At 43.3% G+C, this 27,748-nt stretch overlaps 1 protein-coding gene and 1 long non-coding RNA gene across 2 annotated transcripts; both read right to left on the bottom strand.

The window, feature by feature from the left end:
• Positions 1-322: 322 nt before the first annotated feature.
• On the bottom strand, positions 323-27,702 carry RDH10 (retinol dehydrogenase 10). The gene is made up of 6 exons (XM_082432631.1): positions 26,792-27,702; positions 24,896-25,131; positions 4,847-4,945; positions 3,491-3,636; positions 1,778-1,909; positions 323-1,671 (listed from the first exon to the last, which is right to left on the bottom strand). Exons 1-6 carry the CDS (start codon positions 27,078-27,080, stop codon positions 1,548-1,550), a joined length of 1,026 nt encoding a protein of 341 aa, XP_082288757.1. The 5' UTR covers positions 27,081-27,702; the 3' UTR covers positions 323-1,547.
• Positions 9,546-20,007, bottom strand: LOC309646389. Its single transcript, XR_014255332.1, has 2 exons — positions 10,011-20,007; positions 9,546-9,834 (listed from the first exon to the last, which is right to left on the bottom strand). It is a non-coding gene; the product is annotated as an uncharacterized lncRNA (long non-coding RNA).
• Positions 27,703-27,748: the final 46 nt, after the last annotated feature.

The raw sequence follows: 27,748 nt of genomic DNA, 5'->3' as shown, positions 1-27,748 counted from the left end.
CACAGCGCAGATTTGAGCTGGGGTGCAGCCACGCAACACACACGTAATGGGATTCTCTCTCTCCTCCCGCTTTCACTACCAACAAGCTCCTGATAAAGTCTCTAATCTAAGAAGATGGGAACACTGGAAATTTGAGTGTAGGGCGCCCAAAGCTATCAATGTCTGTTCCTGAACACTGTCCCGTTCAAACATTTCTCTTTAAGGTGTGACATGGCATGGAGAGAAAAAAGAACACAATGTCCCTGCAACCCTGCTGATAACTAGTAATCACACAGTCATTTGTATGTAAGTTTTCTTTAAATTTAATCAGTCCTTTATAAAATTTCCCAATTAATTAGTAAAAGATGGCTTATTTTGATAGCCTAAAACATTGGTCACTATTTAAACAGGACGTTCTAAAAAAAAAAAAAAGCAATCACATAATAGTTTATAGTAATTTACAAGTGGATGGTATACATTTAGATACAGAGGTAGAAGTTCACTTTTACAACGTTTCACTAATACACATTTACCAAATTCAAGGCACAAAATAGTTTGCTTTACAAAAAAATACTGTAAAAATGTCATTTGCTGTTCTACAATGTGAATAAAACTTTCAAAAGAATCTTTACACCCTTCCATATGTACTCCATAGTATAAGATTTTCTCCCCCTTGCTAATCATAGTTGGCACAAAAATGGGGACATTTTTAAATGCAGAAGTTCCCATTTTTAGAAACTGTTTCTTTGCAGAGCTGCTATGTATTCTAGATCAAAGTCCATCCAAAGAAATGAAACACAGCAACTTCCTGAGGAAAGGGCACTTTCTGTATGCAGCAAAATTCATAGGTAGAAAATGTATGATCTTTTTCTGGATAAATAGGTCTCCAGGGGAAGAGACACTCAAGGAAAGATCTCAGAGGCTCATTTTAAAATTCGACCAACACTGTAGTCGTTATGACTTTAACAAAGAGACCTGATCACCTTCACTGTAACAATCAGACATCATCATCTACTTCCAATTGATAGAGATTTCAAAATGCCATTTTAAAAGAGCTGTACATACAACCACAATGAAAGAGCCACACAGGCTTTGCAAAACTGAAACTTCGAAAACATGAGAAAATATAGCACTATCAGTCCTTGAAGTTGCAAGGGTGTCAATTGGCTAGAGATTAATTACAAGAATTAATAAACTCTATGGGAATTAAGAAAAACCACACACATGAAACACACTGTCGCTATCATCTCGAGACTTCCTGCTCATTCAGAAAAAATAATGGTAGCCTGGAGACATCACACAGCGCTTGTCTAAAAGATAAGACTGGTTTTAGGGTTCTGCCTGAAAAGGACCCCATCGGCAACAACTTAAGCTCACTTACGCTGATCACATTTTCCGAGCACTCTAGTCGGTTAATTTACACTTTATTTTTTTAAAAAGTTGATTTGAAAAAAAAAAAAGTCAATGCAGATTTAGAATCCAGAGAGTATCAGTCATGCTGATGTGGGTTGGAGTGAGATATCTTGATCGTCTTCTGGTAGAAATGATATTCCATACAAAAAAGATGCTTAGATTCCGTTTTTTGCTTCGTTATTGTTTGTGGCTTGTTTTCTCTGAGCGATAAAGGGGTACATACACTTGTCTGCTCCTAGGAACCGATACATACACACAACTGCTTCGAAAGGGAGGATGCTGAAAAGGAAACGTCACAGTTAGCCACCGTGAGGCGTGGCGTGTTCCTTACGTTACGGGGCGGACAGGGGAAGACCTGCCGAGGAGGGAGCCCCCTCACACTTACCTCTTCATGAAAGTCACGATGTACATGAGGCGGGGGGTGCAGATCATGGGCTGGTCGGTGAGGATGGCCTTCATAGCCTGCTTCACGCAGTAATCGGGCTTCAGAGGGGGCAGGAAAGGCTCAATTTCTTTCCTGAGAGTTACACATTCAAAAGACGAAATGAAGAATTAACACAAAATAGGGAAGACTGGAAATACACATCAAAACATGAAGGATGACGTTATCTGAGCAACGGGATTTGGAATTCGTTTTGTTTACTTCGTTGTGCTTTTTCTGTATTTTCTAAATTTTCCTGCTATGAACACATTTTATTTGCACAGTCTGGAAAACAAGTTAAAAAAAAAAAAAAGCAGAATTGGTCTGCTTTTCTGTAAAGTGAGAAAGTCGTGTTTTCAAAATGCCTTGAAATGTATTTCAAATTACTTTTTTTTTTTTTTTTTTTCTTTCAATTGAAAAAGGAGAGGGTGTCTGGCATAACAGACACTAAACCCAAACAAGATGCCAAACTTTTAAGTATTAAGTGTAGTTCAAATGATGGTGTGTAAACACCAACATAACCTTTCTGAGTGAAATGTAAGTCAGCTGTGTGCTTCCCCGGGTGCCTGGAGAGGGCAAGCCGTGGCATTTTCTCCGGGGGTCCCTGAAGTGAAGTGCACAGAGACATCCTACCTTCAGCTGAATTCATCCAGGCACCCACTGAAATAACTTAATATAATTTATTCTTTTTACTTCTCATCGTTCCCCCCCACAGCTCTGGACACCTGCTGTGATGCTAAACAGGAAACAGCGCTCCTCAGACCGGCAGCAACCGGTTCCTAAGTTCGTAAGAGGCAAAAAGCAAACCAACACACCCCCCGCCCACACACGGGAAAAGAGGCAGGGCTGAGTCCGCTCCTGGTCCAGACTTGGAGTCAGCCTGAGATGGAAATGACTCAAGTCACCTCCACCTATTCACATCGTGGCCAGGTTCAGGATGTGTCAAGATCAGCCCTGACCCATGGGGAACTCGTTTGGTTCTCTTGCTTTGCCTGTCAAAGTCGTCCAGGCAAAGATCTCACAGTCCGCATGTCTTAACAAGTGTCCTCTTGATGAGTCACGGCTTTGTTTACCCCGCTTAGCTCAAGTCAGATGTGACTTGACATGGCTATTCCCACGTGCCTCCTCCTTCCAAAGTGTGGTGGTATTTCATTTCATTTTTAGAAAATCTCAACGTTTCTTCTCATTCTGTCAGAGTGAATCTAGCTACATACATTCTCTGCGAAAAGGAAGTTCCCAAACCTGGGGTGTCTCATTCAAGGGTCTTTTTGGAAGAAAGACCACCCTCTTCTATGGCAGTGACATTGTTTCGCATCCAAACCAAAGTCGCATTTATGTACTAACATTAATATTAAAGAAAGGAAATCACTCCTAAAGAAGTAGCTTCTAAGGAAAATCCTGAGTATTTGCTCCTTGAAGGCGCAGAGGAGCCGTTTCCTACTGATGCGCACAGGCCACTTTCCGCGAGCTAATACCAGTCCTTGCTCGCCAATCGTACACGCCTCAACGTTAAAAACCTTGACCAACGAAAGCTACAAGTGAACTGCCAAATGACAGATAGTGAAGTGCAAGGTGGATTATGGCTGGAGATCTGATTGATTCCACATATTCTCCCAAGATGGAAAGATGATTTGTTAGAACCGCTTCTTGTCAGTATGAAGGTGGGTCCTTACTGACCTGATTCGGCAGCCCCTGAACATGCCAGTGTCTACAAGGTAAGGGCAAACCAGCGTGGTTTTAATTCCATCCTTCTCCGCAGCCTTTAACTCATGGCTCAGGGATTCATGAAAACCCACGACTCCAAATTTACTGGCGCAGTAATCCTGAGGCAGAGGGGAAAGAGGAGAAATACTCAGTACATGTTCACATCCCTGACCAATCCCAAGCTGCCCTGGTCCCGTTACTCCGGTTACATGTTTGATATAAAAGGTTACAGGTGACTAAGCAAAGAAAAGGAGAGCATTTTAAAAGACAGATATCTGATGTGGTTTGGTGCAGAAATAATATTTTCAAAGTAACAGCAGAAACAGATGAACACTTTTTGCCACATCAACAAAGTATCAGATTACTTTGGGGAAGTTACCACAAAGGACTCTATGAAAGCTAACAAGCTGGAGTTAAAAATGGAAAGAGGCTCACTTTGAAGTGTCTGGAAAATTTACAAATGGTCTCTTGTTCAGTAAAGGAGACTGAAAAACCAGTTTGTTTAAATTAATGCTAGGAGAACAAAGGCGAGTTTAGCTGGGGTTATAAGCTGTTATGATCCAATTTTCTTTTTAGGGCCAAGTGAAAATGGAAATGATAACTCTGCCTCGTAAAGTTAAACTAGAACTTAACCTAAGGACTCACGGTAGAGAAAGAAAGTTCTTCTCCATTACCCAACTTTAAAATTAGGAGTTGAAATGTAGAATGTAGAAGCCATCTCTTCTGCATCCTTTTGCATATTTGCATGGGATGATGTTTTCAATTTTCCGCTACAGGCACCCATGGGACAAACAGCACAGAGCAACATACATATACACGCTTTGTAACTGGAATTTGGTGAAGGACAGGGTCTGATTAAGCCCAGTTCTACAGACTTACGATGCAGACACCTCACATCAGCCCTAACCCTCTCATCTGATGAGCTAACACAAGATAGCTCGCTTTTGGCAAGTTGACCAAAACAGAATGTCAACCTTTGGCCTCATTTATCTGTTCCCTGTGGCACTGCCACTGCCCTCCAGTTTCATCCTGACCCTGTGCCTTCCCACTATTGTCAAGCAAAACTGCTAATGAAAATGGGGCCATACTGAGGACGGGCCCACCTACTTCTTCTGCTGCTGCTGCTTTGTCAAACTAGTATAAGTGACTTTATGGCAGAAGACGTAGAGCCACGTGGGTTGCTGGGGAGCATTCCACAAGCAGCACACAGGTAGCGTGCTTTCATGGCCTTTCAGGAATATGTGGGCAGTAGGTACCCTTCCTAGGACTTTGGTGTATTCCTCACGAGATAAACCGACTGAAAGAAGGAAATGCTTTATAATGACAAACCTCAACTCCAGCAGTACTGAACAATCCCAAGGAACTTGCAACTGTCACAATATGACCATGATTAATCTCCAGCATGGTAGGAAGAAAAGCCTTAGTGGTCTGAAAGAAAAGGAAGATTCAAGCTTTAGAACTGACATTATGGGTTTCATCTAAAAAACAACAACAACAAAAAACAAACAAAAACCCCACAAACCCAAGATCACGAAACAAAGTTTTACCCACATAATGTTACACTTCCCCAATCTGTTTGAAAATATTTTACATTTATCAAAACGAGAAGATCCTTTAGGCGTCTGGTTCACTTAGCACTGTATCATTGGCATGGCAGGCCTGTTATAAGCCGTGACCAGCAAGACTGTAACACAAGAGCTTTCGGGGACAATGTCCAGAGATGAAAAGAAAGCCATTAGGAGAAGGCTCTTTATCACCTTTCAAGTGCTAGTTATCTGCTAATCTAAACTACTCCCAGGTCAGAGATCTCTTCATGCTCCTGACACTTCAGTGCAACATCTCATGGTCTGTGAGGGACCTCCCGCTTACCCACGAATAGAAGCCTCGTGTAACGTTTACCTCATGGCTGTGTCTACACAGCAACAGACCCATGAATGAAGAGATATTCCAGCAGCATCTTCCAGCATCCAAGCTGTATTATCAAAGTATGCTCACAGGAGGTAGAGTATTTTAGGTGTAAAAAAGGAGGGTAAAGTACAGAATCATTTTCATGAAAAATGTGTCCTAACACTAACTCTGCTGTGACAATTTATAGCATTTGAATGACCACATTCCACTGTGGGGTTTACTGGGGGGATGACTTCCCCACGGAGGCAGGTGACTGGCCACTCAGGGGGCAGAGCACGTGGCAGAAGCTCCAGGGCAGTGGACCCAAAAGGCGGCATCGATTTCTCATTCACTGAACTTCTCTTTTCTCTCTAGCTTTCTTGCCTTCCAGACGCAAGGCTGTATTTTTTTTTTTTTTTAAATTACTTCAAATTGCTTAAGATGATCTATTAACTACTCCACCAGGCTCCCAACAGTTTTATAACCTGCTTCTTAAAAGAAAGCAGCAAAGAGCAATCTGTCCACTGCTGAGTTATATCCCACTGCCAACACAGCTTCTCGTGATTTATGAAGTTAAAAAAACCCAAACACTAACCAGTGGACTTAAAGGAGAGTTGCATTCCCTTCTCAAGAGTATTTCCCAGCTAAGAGATCACTGAATTTTTGCATACAGATCTTATTTGTTTTGATAGCTTCTGCACATTCAAGATCAAACAGTCATTCCATTAATTTTGAAATTTTTCCATCTCCCAATCCATGATGCATTCAGTTGCCAGATGAATCTTTGTGAAATACCCCAAGGTCTTCCCCAGTCTGATTCCTGATCATCACATAACCCCCTGGTCCCCACTTATATCCATGTGTCTGGGCCTCCTCACTGCTGTTACCTGTGTCACGCTTATTCTCACCTGTAAGGTTTTACCCATGAACTCAACTCTTCTCTGACAATCTACCCCGATGCCCTCCTATATAATTCAAAGTGTAATATTCATCACATATTTACATAGCCTCTCATGCTTTTCAAAGTGCTTTAATTATGGCACCAAAGTCTCTCAATAATTCTCTATCACAGGTAGTTACCGTATTAAGCCTTTATCTAATATTATTCTATTCACCTTGACTTTGTCCATATTTCTTTAAGACATATAATCAGTATCATTCACTGTAACATATAATTATGTTCTGTGGTGCTTTGTTTTGTTTTGTCCTTTCAGTCTACAGCACCTGGAAACTTCAGGCTTTATAGCTTATATATAGGGACAGAATTACAATAAAGTAACATCACAAGGAAGCTTATCTATTCCAATCTAAACTACAAAACACATCCTTAAGTAATCATGCCTATAAGTCTTCTTTTACATATCTGATTATAATTAATTGTTCCTCAATTAGCTAAAAAGTATAAAATTTAGTCTTGACGTTATCGAGACCACTTCTAAGTTTTAAAAGTTTGCCTAGTCTTGAAAGAGAGGGATAGATTTAGTATGAAGGTCTTATTTTTAAGTTAAGTAAGTAGAAGGACTCAAGAGTACATCCTAAGAAATTACACACAGTACAGAATACCAGTAGGAATTTTCTACTTGGTTACCTGACAAATCCGAATTGCTGGCCGTGCTCGTTCCCAGCCTGTTTCCACACTAACTCTACCCGGTGGCCAGCCCTGACTAGAAACCCAGACACCCAGTGGGCTGGCTCTAATGACTTCTCCATGTTCGTGTTCCATGTTGGTGCCTGCAGGTGTTAAATGACTAATCCAGATCCCCAGCACATATGAAGGTAGGTGATAGGAGATTACCAAATTCCTGTTTTGATTTTATTTTTTTAAGCCTTTATTGAATTTGTTACAATATTGCTTCTGTTTTATGTTTTGGTCTTTTGGCTGCAAGGCACGTGGGATCTTAGCTCCCGGACCAGGGATCGAACCCGCACCCCCTGCATTGGAAGGCAAAGTCTCAACCACAGGACCGCCAGGGAAGTCCCTCCTCACTGTTTTTAAGTTTAATTTCTTGCAAAGTTCTGAAACGGATTCATGTCCCCTCCTGACCTGGCAGAATTAGCTTATTCATTCAACAAGTATTTCCTGAACACCTACTACATGCAGGTCTTGTATTATGATCTGGCCAAGCGATGACAGGTAACATGGGAGCAGGTCTCATTCCCATCTCTAAGCAGAAGTTATCCTCACCAGCATCTAACTGTGTTACATCAGTACATGAAATATACAACAGTTTTAGTTTATCCTTTACAAAAGCAGGGTACTATAGCTACATATTCTAAAAACTGTGATTTGGGTCCGCTTCCTTCCCCTCACCCCCCCCACCAAAGTAGTTCGGAGGGACATTTAAGCTACTGGTTTTGCACTTAAAGGAAATAAGAAAAAAGAAAGAGAGAAACAAAAGAATCCAAATATAGCTATGTGGCTAAAGTCTTTTCCAACTGTGGGTTGTAAACATATTTTTTAGGGAAATAGGCTTCACTTTAAGCTGCTAGTAAAGTGTGGCACAGGTTTGTCTCTTTTAGTATGAAGCTTTCTTTTAAGAGGGAGGGGTTGATTTTTTTAAAAAAGGGCTGTGGCAGGTCAACCTTTTTTATAAAATCTGTGCCTCCCCTGCCTCATCCGGGACAAATTTGGCTACTGTAGAAACAAAATCCAGTGTGCCACTGTGCTTTCTACATTCCAAGACAAAGGTCTATGCTCTTTATTTAGAAAGGCTCACCACTTAACACGTCTAATACTACAGTTATTACAACTACTAGCAATGTCGGAAACTCCAAACAAGGCGCTGAGGAAACTGGGAGGGGAGGTAAGCCATCCAAGGGCCGGGCGGCCTTGGGACCCAGACTGGTTGTCTTCCAAAGCTGGTGGCCACCGCTCAGCTCCTACTGGATGCCGGGCGAAGGCAAGCCTGGGGGAAGAGCGTTCATACCAGGGACGCTCAGGTTTCCTTTTAAACCCGAGTTTGCAGGGCTCAGGCTAGAGGCTGATCCACGTGACTGAGCACTGAGGCTGTTAATCATTTCCTTTGCTGCCTGAATGGAGGCGAGCAATTACCGCCCGGGCCTTCTTTCCACAACCAAACCCCTGCCTTGTGTCTGGGGCACATTACCAAATAAACTTTGATCAACACGACGTCTAGTCCTTACGTTGTGAGAAAAAGTGCTGTAAATGGGTGGTGAGAAAGCATCACGCTCTCGGGAACTTTCCCGAGTAACCCGACGAGTTTTCTTTTCTAATTACTCTTGCCCTCAACAGTCTGGTGGGTGACATCTGAGATAGCACAGCACAATCTGTCCTTGACGCAGTTTGACAGCACAAAGAAATCTGGCACTTTGTGATGAATTATTAATGTGCACAAATATTGTAGCACGTATGAAATGGGGACCAGCAAGAGGTGAAGTGCTAGTTGCCATGACACCAGTCAGTTCAAGCTCAGGTTCGTGATCTTTGTCTCAGACTCGTTAGAAGAACATAACGAGCAAATCTGCGGCACACGCCCGAACGGCTTGAGTGTAAATTCACGCACGTGCTGCCGGCAGTGAATCTGAGAGCGGCAACTCCGCCGAACACCGGGACCACTGTGTTCTCTTACTGTAAGGACGAATTATCCAGATCGGGAGTTACCAGCTAGTAAAGGGGTCGCTAAAGGAAGTACATTTGATCAGTCACCAGAGTTAGCTGGCCCCAACAGTGGGTGGCAAGGTTAGCTAGATGTTTAGTCTAAGTCAAGAGAACCGCACTCTGAGCTGTCCTCTTATTCAAATGTCTGAGACACAGGGGAGGACATCTAGATCGTCATCAGGAAAATGTGGTTGACTCCTGACCTGGGGTGGTGGGGGGGGCGGTCTCAGAGTCAGCAACCGATTTGTATGTTCAGTGAGACAATTTAGAACTGGAAGGGACCCAGGGATTATTTTATCTGCAAAAGAGAAAACTCCTTCAGTAATGGATCCTGGCTAAAAAGTGTGATGATAGACCTTTGATTACCTGTGATTAATTTTATCACAAGACTCCAATACCATAAGCTGCCAAGCTGACACGGTTGCTAAGTGACTAAAAATTGAGAAAAAGGAAGGAAGGAAGGGAGGAAGGAAGGAAGGGAGGAAGGAAGAGGATATTCAAACAGACACTGACATTCCTATGAAACATGCTTCTCAAGTTTAATATCTCCATAGCTCCTCGGGGTCCCTCTTCAAAGCACTGGGCACTTTGAAAGATAACTGTAAAGGTCATATTTATAATATAAACAAGAACTTCTTAAACAGAAGTGTGACTGGACATAGACATGACATGCCGTATCTTGAGGAATCTTTGCATGTTAGGTTTACGCCAAATTAACTCCCAACGGTTCCAACCCTCCAGATCATTCCTGGTGCTCTTAATGACAGACGGCAACGCAGAGCCTGCAGCTGCACCGTCAGGACAAATTAACCTGAAGTTAAACAAAAGAGAACGTGAAGAAATGTGGTATCCGGCAAAGGCCGACTTTTGAAATTTCAAGATTGATGACATTTTAAAGGTATAGGTAAAACACTCAGAATGTTTTCCATATTTGCAAGCTATTCAAGGTTAATGGATACTAAGGGAAAAGCAAAGCTAATTTCTCACCGTTAGGAAAAGGCCTCAAACTCTATTTTTGTGCATTTGCATGACTATCCTGTGGTCAGTTCAAGAAAAGGCACCTTTTTAAAAGAATCATTTTGAAGTGTTTCTCTCATTTGAATGTCCAAGAAACAGAAAACTTTCATTTCTAAAGGGGACCAAAAATCATATTGCAATGGGAAAAGGCTTAACACCATGAGCACATATACAGTACAGTTTTCTGATGTATTTAAGGATTTTCAGAATCTCCAAATAGCAGCAATATATATGATCTGGAAAAAATACAATCAAGACTCCATTGAACAAAGAACGTTTAACTGGACATTCCTATGGTACCCCTCCAAACGGTTCAGCGACTCTCCTTGGTGTTTTGCTGTTTCCGCCTGCCGCTGTGAGAGTCACTTATCTTTATCGGAATCACAGAGGAACATACTGCTTATTTACAAGGCTAAAATGACATCTGGTGGCACTCTTCTATGAAAATTCAGTCACTTCTCCTGGAAAACGATGATTCAAGAGTACAAACTATTGAAGGTGCTGAAAATACAGGGAACTGGGTTTAAAAGGCTATTTATTTAATAGGGTAAATCATTAGTGTGCTCAAAGATTAAAAAAAGGGTGACATACTCCCAAGCTACTCTGGGAAAGGAACCCATGGCTAAGTATTCTTAATCCAGTAGATTTACAGGTATCTGCTTAATCAACGTACTGAGCACCAAACTCTAGAAACTTCACTTTGACCACAGAAAGTGTAACTTGAAATTTTTCATTACAAAACTGTCTTCAACTAGGAAGTAAAACCCAAATCTGTATTTGCTAGCAATATACTGACTTTAAATACTTTAGTTGCAGTTGACAGCACAAATTCTGAAATTTATGTAATTCGATGATGGCTTTTTTTTGTTTGTTTCCTGTTTGGGTGTGTTTGTAGAGACAAGAAAGGTCTCCAGACAAATTGTGCAACAGAGCCCCAAGATACTGAAACCTGGAACGACTCTCAGACTTAACAAAATGTTCATCAAAATCTCTACCTGCTTGACACAAAATGTTCTCTCTTTAGCTACAGAGAAGAATACGTCATAAACATCAAATTCATATCAATGTTACATCTACTGTCCTTTTTGTTATTATTTTGAGGCCACAGGGATTGGTTTAACATTTAGAGGCATCGGCAGTTAATACTTAACACACATGCACGAGTATACAGTTGCCTGGCAACCAAGAAGCTAATAAAAGAGCGAGGCTTTTCAAATGAACACCTAGATGATGACACCAGTCGTTATTTAGCAAAAATAAATGCTTCATTAACTTGCCTTCCCACTGTTAAAACATGGGATGAATCTACCCCAAGGCAGCAACTCAGATATCAATGTTCCCTGACACTTCGGAGTTCCCTGTGCAGAAATACCAGAAAGGAGGGGACTTAAAACTCAATCTGTCTGGAAAGTACACTGGCCTTTAGAGTCCAGAAACCACATGGTCCTGACTGTCAATCACTTAACCTTCCTTGTTACTTGATCCCTCTTGGCTTAACTCATTTGTGAGACAAAAAGGAGATCTCCAAGGTTTCTTAGCTCAAAAATGTTACGACGGCTTATATCCAATAATTCGTTCTTTGATTCTTACCACACGTTCAATACACAAGTCGTAACACAGAGGTATTAGTTGCCTAAGACTTTCGTAAATGACTCAATAAGGTATCAACTCCATTAGTGCAGTTGCCAGCATCTGGTGAGCAGTAAAAATATCTATTCATTAAACATTTATATGTCGTCATGGCTGTGCCTTTTAAAATAATGTAATGCGAATCCATGCCTCTTACATATTAAAAAAAACTACAATCATCGTTTTTCTGTCTTTTACTTGATTCCATGGAAGCTCAATGTTTTAAAAGGAACGATGAATGCTGCACACTGGATCTGAAAGGCTGCTTTCCCTGACCCTCCCCCTGGCTGAGTCCTAGATGATCAAAGGAGTGTTCCCCAAGCCCCTGACCCGATTTAGTAACTCTTTACAGAATAGTGAAAATAGCCCACAAAATTGCAGCCCAATAGTCTGCTAAACAACAGGTTGTCATTAATCCCTCTGCTTTGCCCCAAACTCAAATCGCATCGCCGAAACTGTAATAAAAACAGACCTTCCACAGTGCAGAGGCTTCGGTTCTGCTCTGGTGACTGGCGACTACTTCCATGAGGCATAACCACGTGCATGTGAGCCCAGCCACTGCTTAGGCCATCTGAAGTGGCAGGACCCAGCCCGCCCCCACCCAAATGCCACAGCCCAGCAAGGCCCCCGTGATCCCTTTCCGTCACCCTTCATATTTCATATGTGCAAAGAGTTCAAATTCTTCTCTGCTTTCCAGTGTGCTTACTGTGGAGGCTTTACAGAAAATTAAATCTTTACCTGAACTCCAGATACATAAAATCAAGAGGTTACTCCCGAAAACTCACTTTATTCTTAGGCATGCACCATAACAACTCAGAACTTACTCACTGTGTAAGGGGGTCTATGAGGTACCTGTATTGTGCTAGGCATTGTTAAAAAAACAAAACAAACAAAACAAAAACTTCGCAAACCTCTTAAAGACACTTAAGGATTGTAAAAAGCCACCTTTTCTAGAAATCAGTTCTCAAACTATGCTACACGTTGGAATTATCCGGGGGAGGTGTTCCTTCTGAGGCCCAGGCAACCCCCCCTCTGAGGCCCAATTACACCCAGGAGGGAATCTGGCCCCGGAAGGCAACACTCCCCAGGTGACTCGGCTATGCAGCCACGTTTGAGAGCCAGTGTTCTAGAAGACAGCATCTCAGCCTCAGCCCCATGGACATTTTCTGCTGGGTAATTTTACATTGTGGGGACTGTCCTGTGCGTTGTACGGTGTTTAGCAGCGTCCCCGGCCTCTACCCACTCGATGCCAGTAATAACCCCACCAGTTCTGACAAGGGGAAATGTTTTCAGATGTGGCCAGATGCCCCTGAGGGGAAAAGAGCCCCATGAGAACCACTCTTTAGAAGGAACGTGAACATTAGCAAATCAAGTTCCATATAGTCCCGTGATGATTTTTTCTAAGCTCTAAGTCTCATATTGTAATGACATTTTCTAGCTTTGCAAGACATTCTAGGCTTAAAAAAATTTCACAACTTAAATATGGGCTCAAAAGCCCATTGTAGTTTACATGCCAATACCTTCAAACCACCACTCTACCACTAAATCAGAAATACCACTGAAGGGAGATAATGCTGACAATCTGCAGGGGCTAGGAGCAGAGAAGCAGGGTGCACAAGAGGCAAGGTCTCTGCCCTCCTGCAACTTACTTCCAGACAGCTGTTTGGTCCTGGGCAGGAAGAACATATCCCTTCAATGCACAGCCTTGACTCTGTACCATGATGTTTATGGCTTTGGAAACTCCATCCTGGGCACAGCAACCAAGGGGAATAGTGAGCAAGAGAGCACCTGGGCTCCTCCTTTAACAAAGGCCTGGAGCCCAAATAAAAAAACAAAAACAACACCTAGACAAGGCGGACCCTAGAGTGCATGGTCTAGTATTTTCCTAGTCTACAAAATTCCTAAAGGGCTAATTAGCTCAGGGAATTAGAAAAAAAAAAAAAAAAAGCAGAGAATATTGAGAAAGTGGGAAGGGAAATACGTGCTCAAGAGCCATTCCTCCTCAAACTTTGATGTGCACAAGAATTACCTGGGATCTGAATCAAATGCAGACTCTGATCCAGTAGGTCTGGGAGAGGAGAGGGCCTGAGAGTTTGCTTTTCTAACATGCAGCCTGATGGGGTGATGCTATTGCTGCCGTTCTGGACCACAGGCTGAGCATAAGGTTGTAGCCTGAGCCAGGTGATGTCTACTCTAAACCTCAAGTGGCTTCAGATCAATTTCTCCTAGAAATTCAGCCAATAAAGGCAGACTAATTTCTCTGCCCTCTATCCTACCTGTGTTCTCTGAACCAGAGTATTTATTAGGGGTTGAGAGGCCCCATTCTCCACTCCCCACATCCTTTCTCCAGTAATGTTTATCAGACAAATGCCAGTTCAAAGTGATGTCAAGATCCCTGGGAGCTTTGTATGGACAACTATGGGAGTTTACAGACTGACTGTATGTATATTTGCCTTGGATCCATTTTTAGCACTAGCAAGCCCCTCTGCTGTGGTTTGAATGTTTGTGTCCCTCCAAAATTCATGTTGAAACCTAATGCCTAATGTGATGCTGTTAGGTCAGGAGGGTGGAGCCCTCATGAATGGGATAAGTGCCCTTATAAAAGAGACCCAAGAGAGATCCCTCACCCCCTTCCACCGTGTGAGGTTACAGCAAAGACGGCTGTCTACGAACCAGGGAGTGGGTCCTCACCAGACACCACATCTCCCGGAGCCTTGACCTTCGACTTTCAGCCTCCAGAATTGTGAGCAATAAATGCCTGTAGTTTATAAGCCACTTGGTCCGTGGTATTCTGCTAGAGCTGCCCAAATGGACTAAGACACCCCTGACCCCATTAGAACAAGCTCTCAAAAAGAGACCTAGAAGATTTCAAAATCCTTCCCCCTTACCCACAGAGGCTTTGAGGGCTTAGCTTTCAAGACACGGAATTTATACCGTTTTAGTCTCAGCATTTACCTTTTTAATTTTCCACATTTACCTTTCTGAAGTTTTCATGCTTTGGTAAGCCTGTGAGAAAACCTTACCTAGGAAAAAGTTACTCCTTTAAAAGTCAGATACTTGGGCCACAAGTTTGGACACCATCAGCTGGCCAAAACTGCACAATTTTGAGAATCCATGATTAGCATTTCCAAAGCAAAGCTCGTGGAGTTACCTGGAATTCTGCTCTCAGAAGAATATTATGTAACAGAATAAACGTTTTATATTTTCCAGGAGATAAGCTTAAAACAAACAAAAGCCTAAACTAAAACCACACTGTTATTGCCATTTCAGTTCCAAGTATTTATAGAACTTTGTTCAGCCAGTCTTTGTAGAAGAGCCCTTTTTATTCATTACTTTTTATGTCTGTCCTGTCAATGCTGACATGCAAACTAGGAAGAGAAGGAAGCTGAGTGACCAAGGATACACCACACTCTTGTCAATGAAGTAACCACCTCAGACACAGACCATGGAAAATTACAATAAAGGGACAGAAAAACACATGAATTGGGCTTTGGTAATAAAATTCTCGTGTGGTATTGGGTCTTTAGAATTTTACATGTTTGTCTAATTTATGGAGCAAACTTTCTGGGGATATTAAGCTAGGGTTAATTAGTCATTGCTAAACTAACCGTGCTAATAAAAAAAAAAAAATCAACAGTTGAAGGTGGATTCTTACATTATACCACAGGGCACAAGCATAAGTGACTCCTAGGAGAATCTACCAGGAGCTTTGAACATGTAGCCCAGATAAGTATATGTAGAGCTTCTAAACTAAGCCCTAGGCTGAGGGTCTGGGTCCTAGCTTCTTCCTTCCCCAGTGGTGACCTTAGGCAAGTCCCATAACCTCTCTCGTTTTGTCTCCTCATCCATAAAAATGGGGATATGGCTCTACTTAATTCAGAGTTGCTATGAGGAGCAAATGAGAGAAGAGTGTTTATGAAACAACTTTGTAAAATTTAAGTGCTATGTAAAAGTAGAGTAAATGTACCCAAGGCTAATTAAGCATATATTTATAGGCTATTTGGGTTAGAAGTGCTATCTATTTTTGGTTATGTCGTTTCTTCAAGTTCCTGCAATTCCTGGTTCTTACTATGTGGGGCTCGCAAGCCTCCCTGCCCTCCACGTAGTGTCAGACCACACTTCCGGCAAAAACCCAGGACCTGACCACTAGAAGCAGCCTCACAAACACAGGACTAACAGCTGCCTGCCCGCTTCCTCCGGAATCCTGGGAGATGCTGGGAAACAACCGACACTTTCTAGTAACACCACTTCTCGAATCCTTTTCTTTAGTTCTGTTCTACTGGGGTCAGAAAATCAACGCTTAAAAATACAAATTACACTGCTTGACGGAGAAGAGTCCAGCAAATGCAAAAATACTAAAAGTTAGTACAGAACTATTTAAAAATAATTTATTACACCTGATGTTTCTCTTTCCCAAGAGATTGTAGAACTATCCCCATTTTAAAAAATCCTTGAGAAATCAGTAGGGGGCAGTATGTTAATTACAATTTGCAGGTGGGAAAAAAATTCAGGCTTTGAATTTTAAGTTGCACTTGTCCTCAAAATACCCATGTGCTTACATAAGTTACACCACAAATATTTTCCCAGTTACACTGATTTGGAAGTGTTATTTTGAGCCCCATTGTTTAGAATAACACTAAGAAGCTGAACCGTGTTAATACTCAGAAATTCCAGTACTAAGCCATCTGAAGGAAAGGCAAGAAATTCACATTTTTATGCAAGCCAGCAAATGAGAGAGAAACACTGTGGTTTACCCAAACCCCCAAAACGCCAATGTTCACGATGTTAACACCGTTGTCACCTTTCACACATCTTTGCGCGATCTTTGAAAGTTTCACAGACCAAGTCACGTTGTGTTTCCGAATGTGAATTCACTGTAAGTGGCTTGTCAGTTGGGCTCATTTGACAGCACTCAAGGTTGCAGCAGTAATTGCCCTTCCTTGTTAAATATTCTAGCAGCACTTGCTGCGGTGTTGAAAGTTTTATCATCATTATGAGAGGATATTCTTTTTTTTTTTCCCTGTGGTTCACTTAATTTTAGCTTCAGAGCATTTAGGAAAATGGTCCCTGACAGGTGTGAACTTGAGTTTTGAGGGAATTGACAAATAAAGTAAAAAAGAAAAAGAAACTCAAGAACAGGCCATGCTGGGTAAGAGCAAGTAAGAGATGTTGGCATCCTTCTGTTGGAAGGCATGCCTGCCAGTACTGTGATTATTATAAGCCTGTGTAAACCCAGAGGTCCAGGTGACGGGAAGCGGCTGGCCAAGTGTGTCAGGGTAAACGAGATTAGGTCCTAAGGCCGGTGTTCTGACAACCTTTACTCTAAAGAATGGTGTCTGAACAGGGTTAGGTCACAATACAGGGAGGTTCTCTAAGGCGGCCCTATTACAGGGCCCAGCTGTATGCTTTACCTGTCTACCATATATTTTCAAAGAATGAATTAAAAGACTCCATCCTCCAAGTTATTTTCTGGTTATGCTTACAAAGGGGTCTCCCCCTAAAAGGAGTTTTTAGCTCAGTTAATAGAACTATAAGAAGGGGTTAGTTCTTTGAATAGCTAACTACGATAGTAACTTCTGAGATAAGAAATCAACTAATTAAACCAAGAGAGATTCACACGTTTTAATCTGATTCCTAGAGTTACAGGCTCAAAACACTGGATTTAACCCATTCAGTTGAGGCAGGGAATAGGTCCCTATTTCTTAAGGACTATCAGTTTGTCATACGCCAAAGATTAACGACAAAAGGCCCTTTATCTTGGGACAATTACTGGCTGTGTGCGGAAGGAAATAAGATACAAATCCACCCTGCCAGCACACCCCCTAGTGGAATTTCAGCGTAGTACAACTTGGGGGTCCAAAACCATCCCGGGGATTTAGGACTTAACACAGGCTCGAGTGCACTTTTCCAAGTGCAGTGTCTGTAGCTGCGCCACGGTCAGGAGCCTCCTTCCCCGAGCGCTCCAACCCAAGCTAGCAAACCGCACACGTCCTCTCTGCATCCAGCCACGCAGGCAGACAGCGGGGTTAGACAGAGGCAAGTTGCCTACTTATCTTAATTGAAATAGGCTTTAATTTTAGTTTCTGAAAGAACTAGAACAGAAATTTTAGATGAATCTGCTATTAATATTCCTCAACTCAAGAAAAAAACTTAAATAAAAAGGGGTTTCCTACTTTAAAAAAATTATTCCACCTCCCCAGTGAGGTTATTAAACTGCTTGGAAAGTGTTTTCTGATTGTCACATCTCAGGTATGTTCAAGTTACTCAAGTCAATTCACTAGAATTTGCCATAGATCTTGAAAAATCTGAAAAATAGTTAGGGTAAAAACAAACATAAAGAAAGAGAATAAGTTGAGAATGTTAGCAGTTAAGCATTTAACCATAGGGTCTGTAGCCCTCCTCTGGGCCGCAGTGACCCGATCACACATCGATCGGATCCAGGGGCTGAGGGCTCTGCCAGGCATTTTCCACTCCACTGCTACTTAAAGGCTTTCTGAAAAAGCTGTTCCAGCAGTGTTAGCCTTAGCGCAGGTTAACGGATGCTTCCACTCTGACATGCCGTATAGATTAATTTCTACCTGGGCAGATACTGGATAAAGCCCTGGATGTAGAAATAATGAGGGAGAAAAGAACAAATACCAAGTTTGCTTCCAGGAATCAAGATAAACAGCACATAATCAAACAAGAGAGGGCCATTCCCTGAACCAGGAACTTGACACTATTCTACAAGGACTGCCCCCTTAATATATAAAGACACTATGAAGTCAACATGAAGAGATTTTGAACGTATTCGTTTTTCTTTCTCAGGAGTAGTGATACATTTTGTCTGAACTATTCAACTTTTGTCTCCCAGTAAGACAGGACCCAAATGGCAGAAGAGCTGAGTGTGCCGGGCCCCTTCAGGCCCAGCGTGGTGTCCAGCCCGTCTGGTGTTTACAGTCTACCAGGGGGTGTAATAGGTGATGAGCTTGGAAGGCAGGTGGAAAGCAGCGCTGGAAGGCCTAAGCTGCCATGCGCACAAGCCTGGACTTCATGCTGTGAACAACGTGGTCACACAGGGCTTGGGGTAGGTTCAAGTCAGCATGATCTTAGAGCAGGCATGTAACAAACTCAAGTCTGCTTAGATAACCCTGGGTTGGAGAGCAAAGGCTGGAAACGGGAGAGAAGTTCAGAGATTCTCTGTAGAGACCAGGCAAGAGGTGAAAGAAGCACGAAGGAGGATGCGGGAATGGAAAGGAAGGGATCAAAGTACATGATAGCAACAGATCAGTCAGGATTTGGTGACCCATGAATGCGTGCAGGATGGAGAATTAAAGACACTGCTGATGTTTCCAAGCCTGGTACTGGCCACACCAGGGAGTTCAAGAAGGGGCGAAGAGGAATTCGTTCAGTTTTGAGGTTTGCTGGTTTCAGGGAATGTGTGGAAGAGCCGAGACAGTTGTATGAACTTGGGAACTCTTAGGAATCACAGTTGAAGCCACCGAAGTCAACAGATTACTCAACTAGAGGCGCGCAATGAGAAGAGGTCTGCGCATGCCATACTAAACAGCCATCGTATCTCGGAGGTAGGGAGTCTCAGAGGATTGGGAAGACAGGAAGAGAAGCAGGAGAAAGGGGGCTTATCATGGAAGCTAGAGCACCAGCGTTTCCAAGAGATGGTCAACAGGCTCACGTTCTGTAGAAAGGTCACATCACACACTGGATTTGGCCATTAAGCAAGCCCCTGCTATTTTTTCATATGACATTGGTTACTTAGCAATATTTTCTAAACAACTCAGATAACCAGACACAGATTACAACATATATCAAAGGTGTTGGGAAGATTTTTATAGGATGGTTCCCTGCTCACACCAGTTATGTAAAGTGACAGTTTATCATGTCATAGATGTTTATTTCTAGTAGCACTAGATTTGGGTCCAGCATGTAATATATCAAATATAGAAACTTAAAGCTCAGTGAGCATGTGATCTTATTTTACGTTAGGAAAGAATGCTGTGAAATGACCCTGACAGGTATAGAGCTCCAAGTATCCAAGCAGTTGCTATCTAAAGAGATGTTTTACTCAGTTTTTAACTGTGACCATGAGAATTAATAAGATAAAGTATGCCGACCCTATGTCAATTTACAGTTTGGTTCAAGACACAAAAAGTTTATTTCTGAAGCTCAAACATCTGATTTTTATGCATGCGAATTCATTTAATAACAAAAGCCAGCTCTAGTACAGACTTAAAAATACACCATGAATTTCAAGTTTTTAGTAGGGAAAACAATACACTATAGAATTCTTAATATTACGCTTTGGAGGAGGAAGTATCAGCCAAATAATTTTATAAGGATAGAATTTGACCACAACTAGATTTCTCTAACCAGAGAACAGAGGAATATAGTATTTCAGATTAAAAACCAGTAAATCACATAAGAACTTAAACATTAATGATTAGGAACCATTCATGAGATATTAGGTACAACCATAGCACTAATGTCTTTAAGTGCTACATTACTCAGATCTAGCTGGTGGGCTTTTACTTTTCCTGGATGGATTTTAACTAAATAGACTTTAGACACTTGGATATAGATAAATGCCTAATTCAGTAATTAGTATTTTAAAACTGTGAAACCTTTTAAGTTAAGTGGTCTATTAATTAACTACCAATTATCTTGTCTGACTATCATATCAATAGAAGTAAATTACCGACTAGCGATTTGACAGATTTAGTCCTTTACCATGCAAAACTTATTCAGAACATAAAAGGCCTGTAGTTAAATGCTTTTGCTTCCCCCTTTTGGTTAATCGGGGATCAATTTGCTGCTCACGTATAAATGCCAAATGCAGCTCTTTGGTCAAAAAGGATCTACAGATAAACTTTGTCTTTTAGAAATGGCAAGCAAAGATTTCTTTTCTTTTCTTTTTTTTTTTAAGATTCCTCTTAAAAAATAACAAATGAAGCAATATTTAATGTTTTGGGGGAAACATGGGTTTGCAGTTCCTATACGGAGGCCAACTCTCCATATTTCAAAGGATACTAGAGAGGTATTTTCAAGCTTCTGCATCTCACCCAGATACAGAGAGAACCTGAGTGGATGGTTTCTCTGATTTATGCCAAAATTCAAGTGCACTGTATTGTACACATTCTCACGTTCCTGTCCTAACTGTGAATGTTGCACAACAGATTATGCTGATTAGAACCTACCTCAAATCCATCACTTCTTGACTGGTGACCAAGAGAAGGTTCCTAGGAGAGCTGCTGGTGATAGGAGAACACCGGATGATAAAGTATCACAGCAGACTGGGGCGCCGTGCAGAGTAACGCCAAGTACTGCAAAAGCTTCTAACGTGTATGCAAATAGGTTCAAGGTTAAGAAGCAAGGAAGGAACTGCAGCAGGAATCCTCTCCTTGAGGCTCGGCCACTGGCAAACATGAATGACCGCCATATATTCAAATGGAGCTGATTCAAACTGGTCTATCAACACCAGCTTTCTCAAAGTCGCTAGCCTCGCACCAATGAGCAGAGTCAATATACTATAGTAAAAAACAAGCTTACAGGTAGGGCAGGGAGAATGGAAAAGTTGTGGAGGAAAACAAAAGGAGACAGACACAATAACGAACGTGAGACAGCCTCGCTTTGAGATCCCGTCAATCTTGAATTAGTCCAACATACAGCTTACCTTTGGAAACTTCAGAAGCCAGACCCATGTGAGCATTCTCTGAATAGGTTATCTTCTAAATACTTAAGCAGAAGCTTAGCCTATACTATCAAACATTTACTGAGCAACTAGGAGTAAGAGTTCTGTTACTGGCAGGGGAAAACAAACAGACGTCCATAACAAACTGCCTACAGACAGCTTGCCATCTACTTGGGGATCTCAGGGCACAACGAATCAAAAGTTACACCAAAGAGCACATACTATGCACAAAGGATGGGGGTGACAACAAACACTGCGAGAGATCAAGGGAAAGAAGAGGCAAGTCATTTAACAGCAGCTTCGTCAGAAAACAAGGGGCTGCACAAGACGGTCTCTAAGGATCCCTGCGGCTCTGATACGCAAAAATGCCAGAAAAGGGCTGGAGTGGGGATGGAGGTTATATGAAGAACTTGAGCCAGGCCTCAAAAGATATGTGGAGCGGAGAAGAGGGCCCTCCAGGCCGGGGGAGTGGTACGAGGGATGGTTCGAAGTAGGAGCCCGCATAGCTCTTCAGTGAATGTCCGCATGGTTTCTAGTTCACTGCCTATGACTTTAACTCTGGGTCAGGATCAACACGCTGTTTATTCTGTTATGAAAACAGACACCAACTGCTACTTAAAAGGCTGGTTAAAGATGATCTGTTCGGATGATGAACAAGTCTTTGCTCAGCTGATCCACTCTTTAAAATGTATGGGGCAACTTCTTTTCCCCACCCAGACGCAGTAAAAAGACGTGCTGGTTATTTTTTCTGGAAAGAAAAGAGCACATGCCAATACATCTTGGAACAGTTACCATGAACATTTTCACCTAAGCGGACTACTGGAAGGGAAGTTGAATTCAGGTGGTAACTTGTACCACTTAAACCTCGCCCCTCAAAACACACAAAATAAATCACTATAAAATTATAGTAAGTCTTCTTTTAAATTTTGGTTGCTAGAGCTCTTCTTAAAAGGTCTGTAAGTCTTGGCAAGAAGCCAGAAATTCCAACTCTAAAATGAATTTTTTGACTCAATTTAGAAAATAAATTCTTAAGTTTAGATGCTTAGGGGAAAAACAGCTGGAGAATTCAGGAGCCTCCCATATTTTAATATGAAGTAACATCATTACTGTCAAAGCTTCCAAGAACTCCCTAAATTGATGTTAAGAGACGTTAAGCAACATCTCTAAGCAAAGTAAGGACTCTGAGAAGGTGGTATGTTCCTCCTTGGTATAGAGATTCAGTTCCACAGTAATTTTTTTCGTTGGAAATTTGACTTAATTTTCTACTTAGAAGTATATCAACTGATGTGCATTTTCAAAGCTAAAGCAATGGATTTTCTATGCTTAATACGCTCTAATTAGCTCTCTTTTTATAGGCTGTCTAGCAAAAAGAAGGTTCTTTTCTCTTACAAGTACCTAATTGCAGATTGTGTGGAGTTTCTTTAAAAATTTCGTTATGTTTGGGACTTCCCTGGTGGCACAGTGGTTAAGAATCCACCTGCCAATGCAGGGGACACAGGTTTGATCCCTGGTCCAGGAAGATCCCACATGCCGAGGAGCAACTAAGCCCATGCGCCACAACTACTGAGCCTGCGCTCTAGAGCCCGTGAGCCACAACTACTGAGCCCACATGCCACAACTACTGAAGCCCACACACCTAGAGCCTGCACTCCGCAACAAGAGAAGCAACCACAGTAAGAAGCCCACGCACTGCAACAAAGAGAGTAGCCCCCCCGCTCGCCGCAACTAGAGAAAGCCCACTCGTAGCAACGAAGACCTAACACAGCCAAAAATAAATTAAAAAAAAAAAAAATCTTGTTATGCTTGAAATTGTACAATTCAGCAAGATGGTCATGCAGAGAAGGTAGGCAAGATGGTTAAACTTCAGAGTATTTTGTGTAGGTAAAAGTTCATATTTTGGAAACCATACATCATCTCAGTCAAAGGTTACTGGAAAAAAACAACTGGTGTCTGTGGTTCATAACTAGCTGATGGCTGGATGTCTGTTTAAGGATGACAACCTGACTGAAATCAGCTGCAGTTTCTCTGGCAGCCTCATCCTTACCAGGCTTTAAATATGAAAACCACAGTCTACTTGCAATTTATGTGTATCTTTTATTTCAAGTGGTGGCTGTTTGTTTTACTCAGAATTATAAACACACAAGATTGTTGATACACTGTATTGCCAAGTTTATTCTGTTGTGCTGGCTTTTACTCACCTGATCCACCCCTTTGTCACTTGCCGCCTGTTCCTGTGGACCCCATGGCAGCAAGGACTTAAATTCAGTTCCCCACCCCCGGTGCACACACACACACGCACACTCAAAGCCCTCCAAACTGTATTTGGTAATCTCCTTATGCGTTTAAAACACAGATATGAGTTAGCTCATGTCATTTAAATGTTCATTTCTAGAGCTTTGGAAATGAATTAAATAAAGCTCACGTTTAAAAATACAACATTAAAATAAGCTTCTTCCAGGGGCAGAGAAATGGTTTAATGTTCAAGGAGCAACATTTGAATAAGTACTTCTATAGCTAGATTAAGTTTTTAAAACAGTTGCTAAAAAATTAATGAGGTTTAATGTGACCTATTTAGGAGAAACAGTTCTTTGTTGTGTTCTGTTAGAAGGCTAAGCCGCCTATGGGAGAGAAAGAAAAAGAAAAACAACAAACCTATTTCCTCACCCTTTCTTTATTGGATCCTACCTGCCTACAAAAGAAAAGGGGAAATACTATGGGGGAAGAAAAGCAAAAAGTGGGTCAAGAGTGTACAGTTATAGGGGAGAACTTCACACCTACCATTACTGAAGATAAATTCAATTGCAAAACTGGGGTTAGTTTTGCCCCCAGAGCAGAAGATCCTCCCCTCTCATCTATTTAGATGATGTAATAGCCCTGATGACTAGAAGCGGATACGGTACAAGTCCCTGGTTTGCCAGGTCTCACAACACCCCTGCCCTCTACATAGGGACTCTGTGGTCCTATGAGGGTGACTTCTGTTCTCCGAAGAGACACATCCTCTAAGCTGAGAAACTTCTGAGATATACCCCAAAAGGACAATGTCACAGACCCTGGGGACAGTCAATGGATGGTAAGCAACTGCCAGGGTGGCCTGACCACTCCCACGGGACCACAAATGCTGATCTCAGAATCTCTGGCACTTTCTAAAATGTGGCTGAGCAGTAATTTGGAAGCCTAAACTCTGACTTTAGGAATTCATAAGAACAACCGAAGTTTTACAAACTCAACAGAAAGTAAAATAAACAAACCCAGGGTTTTATGCTCCCTCTTGTTATTTTTATGGCAATCTTCCAAACTAGTTCAAAATGTTCAGTCCTCTACTCTCTCCAGAAATACTGAATTGGAGGGGGAAAAAAAAGAAAACAACGATTTAATAGTAACCGGCATATGTTGTAATTCACCCGGGGGGAAGAGTGAATTGGAAGTAAGCTTTGTGGTGAAAGAGTGCAGGTGGCTTTCAGGCTGGTCCTGAAGTCTCGCTCCTTCCCAACCTTCTTGCTGAGTAGGGCCCAGTAATAAAAACAAGGATGTTTATATTTACCCAGAAGTGTGCGTGGCAATTGACCATCATGGTTCTCTCAATGAGCTCATCAGGACATTCCAGAAGGTGATGCCCAGAGACCACGCCAGCATTATTGACCAGGACTGAGACCTCGCCAACCTCCTTGCGGACCCTCTCCGCTGTCAGGTAGACATTCTCCCTCTTTCCCACATCACAGGTGTAGGTAAAAACCTGCAGGTTACAGTGGGGCAGAATTTCTTCCTCACCATTCCCAGCTGTCCTCAGAAGTCCAGATGAAGAAAAAAAAAATGGAACAGAGAAGGGACGGGGGTGGGGGTGGTGCAAAACATGAGTCACGTGGCCATCGGTAGGACAAAGATCACACAAAACAAAAATCACTACAGTGAGCTTCAAATTTCTAACACCGTAAGCCTTGCCAATGACTGAACTTACAGCTGCCTTCCTCCCCCAAAAGTCTTTGGGAATTACAGCAATTTACTGGATAACTCTGCTTAGGGGAAAATCATGTAATTGTGACAAGCCCAATACAAGTCAGACCTCATGGGATGGGCTTCCCGGAGCTAAAGACACCTGGAACGAACTGATCTCAGCGCAGAGAGTAACACCCCCTCCCCCCAAACACAGGCACTGCACACTCCTCTTGTGGGGGGAACAGTGGCCAGAAACGGCTCTTACTCTTTAGTATGTGCACCCTCAAAACGGGAACTCACCTCAAGGTTCACAAATCAAAATTGTAATTAATGATCTGAATTCATCCAAAGCCAAGAAATCAACCAAGTTTCTCATAAAAGAGTGGGACTCACACTGGTTTGGTCTAACTGGAGTAGCTAAACTCCCCAAAGAAGCACCCTTACAGAAACCAAGTTTACAGGTAAATATGCAATTTTACCATATAAGAACTCAATTTAAAAACCAAAAAAAAACCCTCCCTGGAAAACAACGACTGCTCTCTTTTAGGTTTGCGCAGGGAGCACAAAAATCTGTATTTGCTACCCTCTTACCAATGGTGAAAACGTACTAGTTTTGATCTTTGATTTTCTGACCTAAAAAGCAAGTGCCAATAATTTTGGTGACAAATGATCAATATGGGGGAGGGGTGGTGCCCAAGTTAATCTTCCCAATATAGTTCAATGTTTTCCCTGGAAACGAAAAAATTGTCAAAAAGCAAGAGCCATTACCAAATCTCCCAGACCCAAACTTATGGTCAGTTACGGTCTCCGCTTTGGCTTTAAAAAAAAAAAAAATCTCAGATTCAGGTTAGTTAATAAATATCCAGAAATGCAGATTTCCTAAGGTTATCAAAAACATGGAATGAATTTTACAATAGGGCTTGAATCCTTCAAGCGTTTTCCCTTAAGAGAGGGGGTTACCTTTCAATCAGGCTGAGTATGTAACTAGAGTACTGACTTATCTCTGGTGAAACAATGTTAATTATTTTCCCGTGGCTAAAGTTATAGTGAAATCATCAATACTGCCCTAGTCTCAGAGGTTCAGACCGCAGTAACATATACACATGCATCAGCAGAGTCTGCGAACAACTTCCCAAAGACACTAGTTTCCCATTCGCAAACGAGACTGAGACATTTCTTTAGGATTCAAACCGGTGGTAACAAGTTCCCTCGCCTTCCTTAGCCTCCGAGGGCTTGGGAAACCCCACAGTCGTGCTCCAAGGGACAGGACCTCCGTTAAGACAAGGCTTTGGCGCACTTTCTCCCTTCTAATACAGAGGTGATCGTGTTCCTTTATTAGGGGACAAATTCCACTCGCAGAGGACCGGGCTGGGGTTGGGGGGGAGGGTTCTCTTCCTCGAGAGCAGGGTTGACCGTGACAGTGGGGTTTCGGGGCCCTCCGGGGTAGGGCGCGGGGGTGGGAAGAGGCTTGACCCAACAATGCTCGGGTGCAGGTCCCAGTTACCTTGCAGCGCGGCGGCGTCCGCCGCCTCCAGGTCGCGGTAGATGTGGCGCACCATGCCCGCCGTCTCCTCATTGCTCTGAGTGTTGATGTCCCAGAGCACCAGCAGGGCCCGGCGCCGGGCGAACTCGAGCGCGAAGAGGCGGCCCAGGCCGCTGCCGGCGCCCGTAATGAGGCACACCTGGCCGGCCACGCTCTTTTCCTTGGGCCGCACCAGCCAGCGCGCCGCGGCCAGCACGAACGCCCAGAGCACTTTAAAAGTGACCACGAAGAACTCCACCACGATGTTCATCGCGACGTCCGGGGCCCCGCACGAGCCCAGCGCCCGCGTCCTCGCCCACCCCGCGCCCCGCAGCCCCCGAGATGCCCGGGGGCGCTTGTCAGAGCTGCTGGGACCAGAAGGCTGCGCCCCGCGCCCGCCCCCGAGGTGCCCGCCGGGCTGGAGTGCGCAGCACCGCTCCCCGCTTGCGCGGGGCCACTCCCGCCCGGGCTCGGCGCGGTGGCCCCGGGCTGTGCCCGCCGCGGCAGCCGCCCGGCTCGGCGCCTCCTGCCGGCTGCCGCCCGCCTGTCCCGGAGCGCCCGCCCCGCCGGCCGGTCCCGCTGCAGCGGCGGTGACAGCCGCGAGTTAGGCGGCGCGCGCTGCTCTCATGGCCAAGCCGCCGCCGCCACCCGAGTGTCCCCAGAGCCGGCGCGGCGGCTCCCTCTCACTCCGGGGGAGGGGCGCGCAGCGGAGACGGCACGGGCCGGCCGGCCGCCGCGGGAGTTGTCAACTTGACCCAAGTTGCGAGAGGGTGCAAGAGTGGGGTGCGGGGCAGCGGGAACGCCAGGAAGGGGCGACTCGCTCGGTGCAGGAGAGCGCTCCCCAACGTCTTGCAGCTGCCTCCGCGGTATCGTGTCCCCCTGCCCTGCACTCCCCGCGGCTGTCACTCGGGCACCGGGCTCCGAAGCGCAGCGCCGCTT

The sequence above is a fragment of the Balaenoptera physalus genome (assembly GCF_965194825.1).
Source record: "Balaenoptera physalus genome assembly, chromosome: 17".
Lineage (NCBI taxonomy): Eukaryota > Metazoa > Chordata > Mammalia > Artiodactyla > Balaenopteridae > Balaenoptera > Balaenoptera physalus.
This window is presented reverse-complemented; position numbering and strand designations above follow the sequence as displayed.

Bases quoted from the DNA above. Each gene is read 5' to 3' on its own strand.
- RDH10 (XM_082432631.1), bottom strand. From the start codon at position 27,080: ATGAACATCGTGGTGGAGTTCTTCGTGGTCACTTTTAAAGTGCTCTGG. The intron at 4,946-24,895 runs GTAAATATAAAC...CTTTTCTTTCAG, and splicing joins ATTGCCACGCACACTTCTGG to ACCACTAAGGCTTTTCTTCC. The intron at 3,637-4,846 runs GTTTGTCATTAT...CCTCTGCCTCAG, and splicing joins TCAGTACTGCTGGAGTTGAG to GATTACTGCGCCAGTAAATT.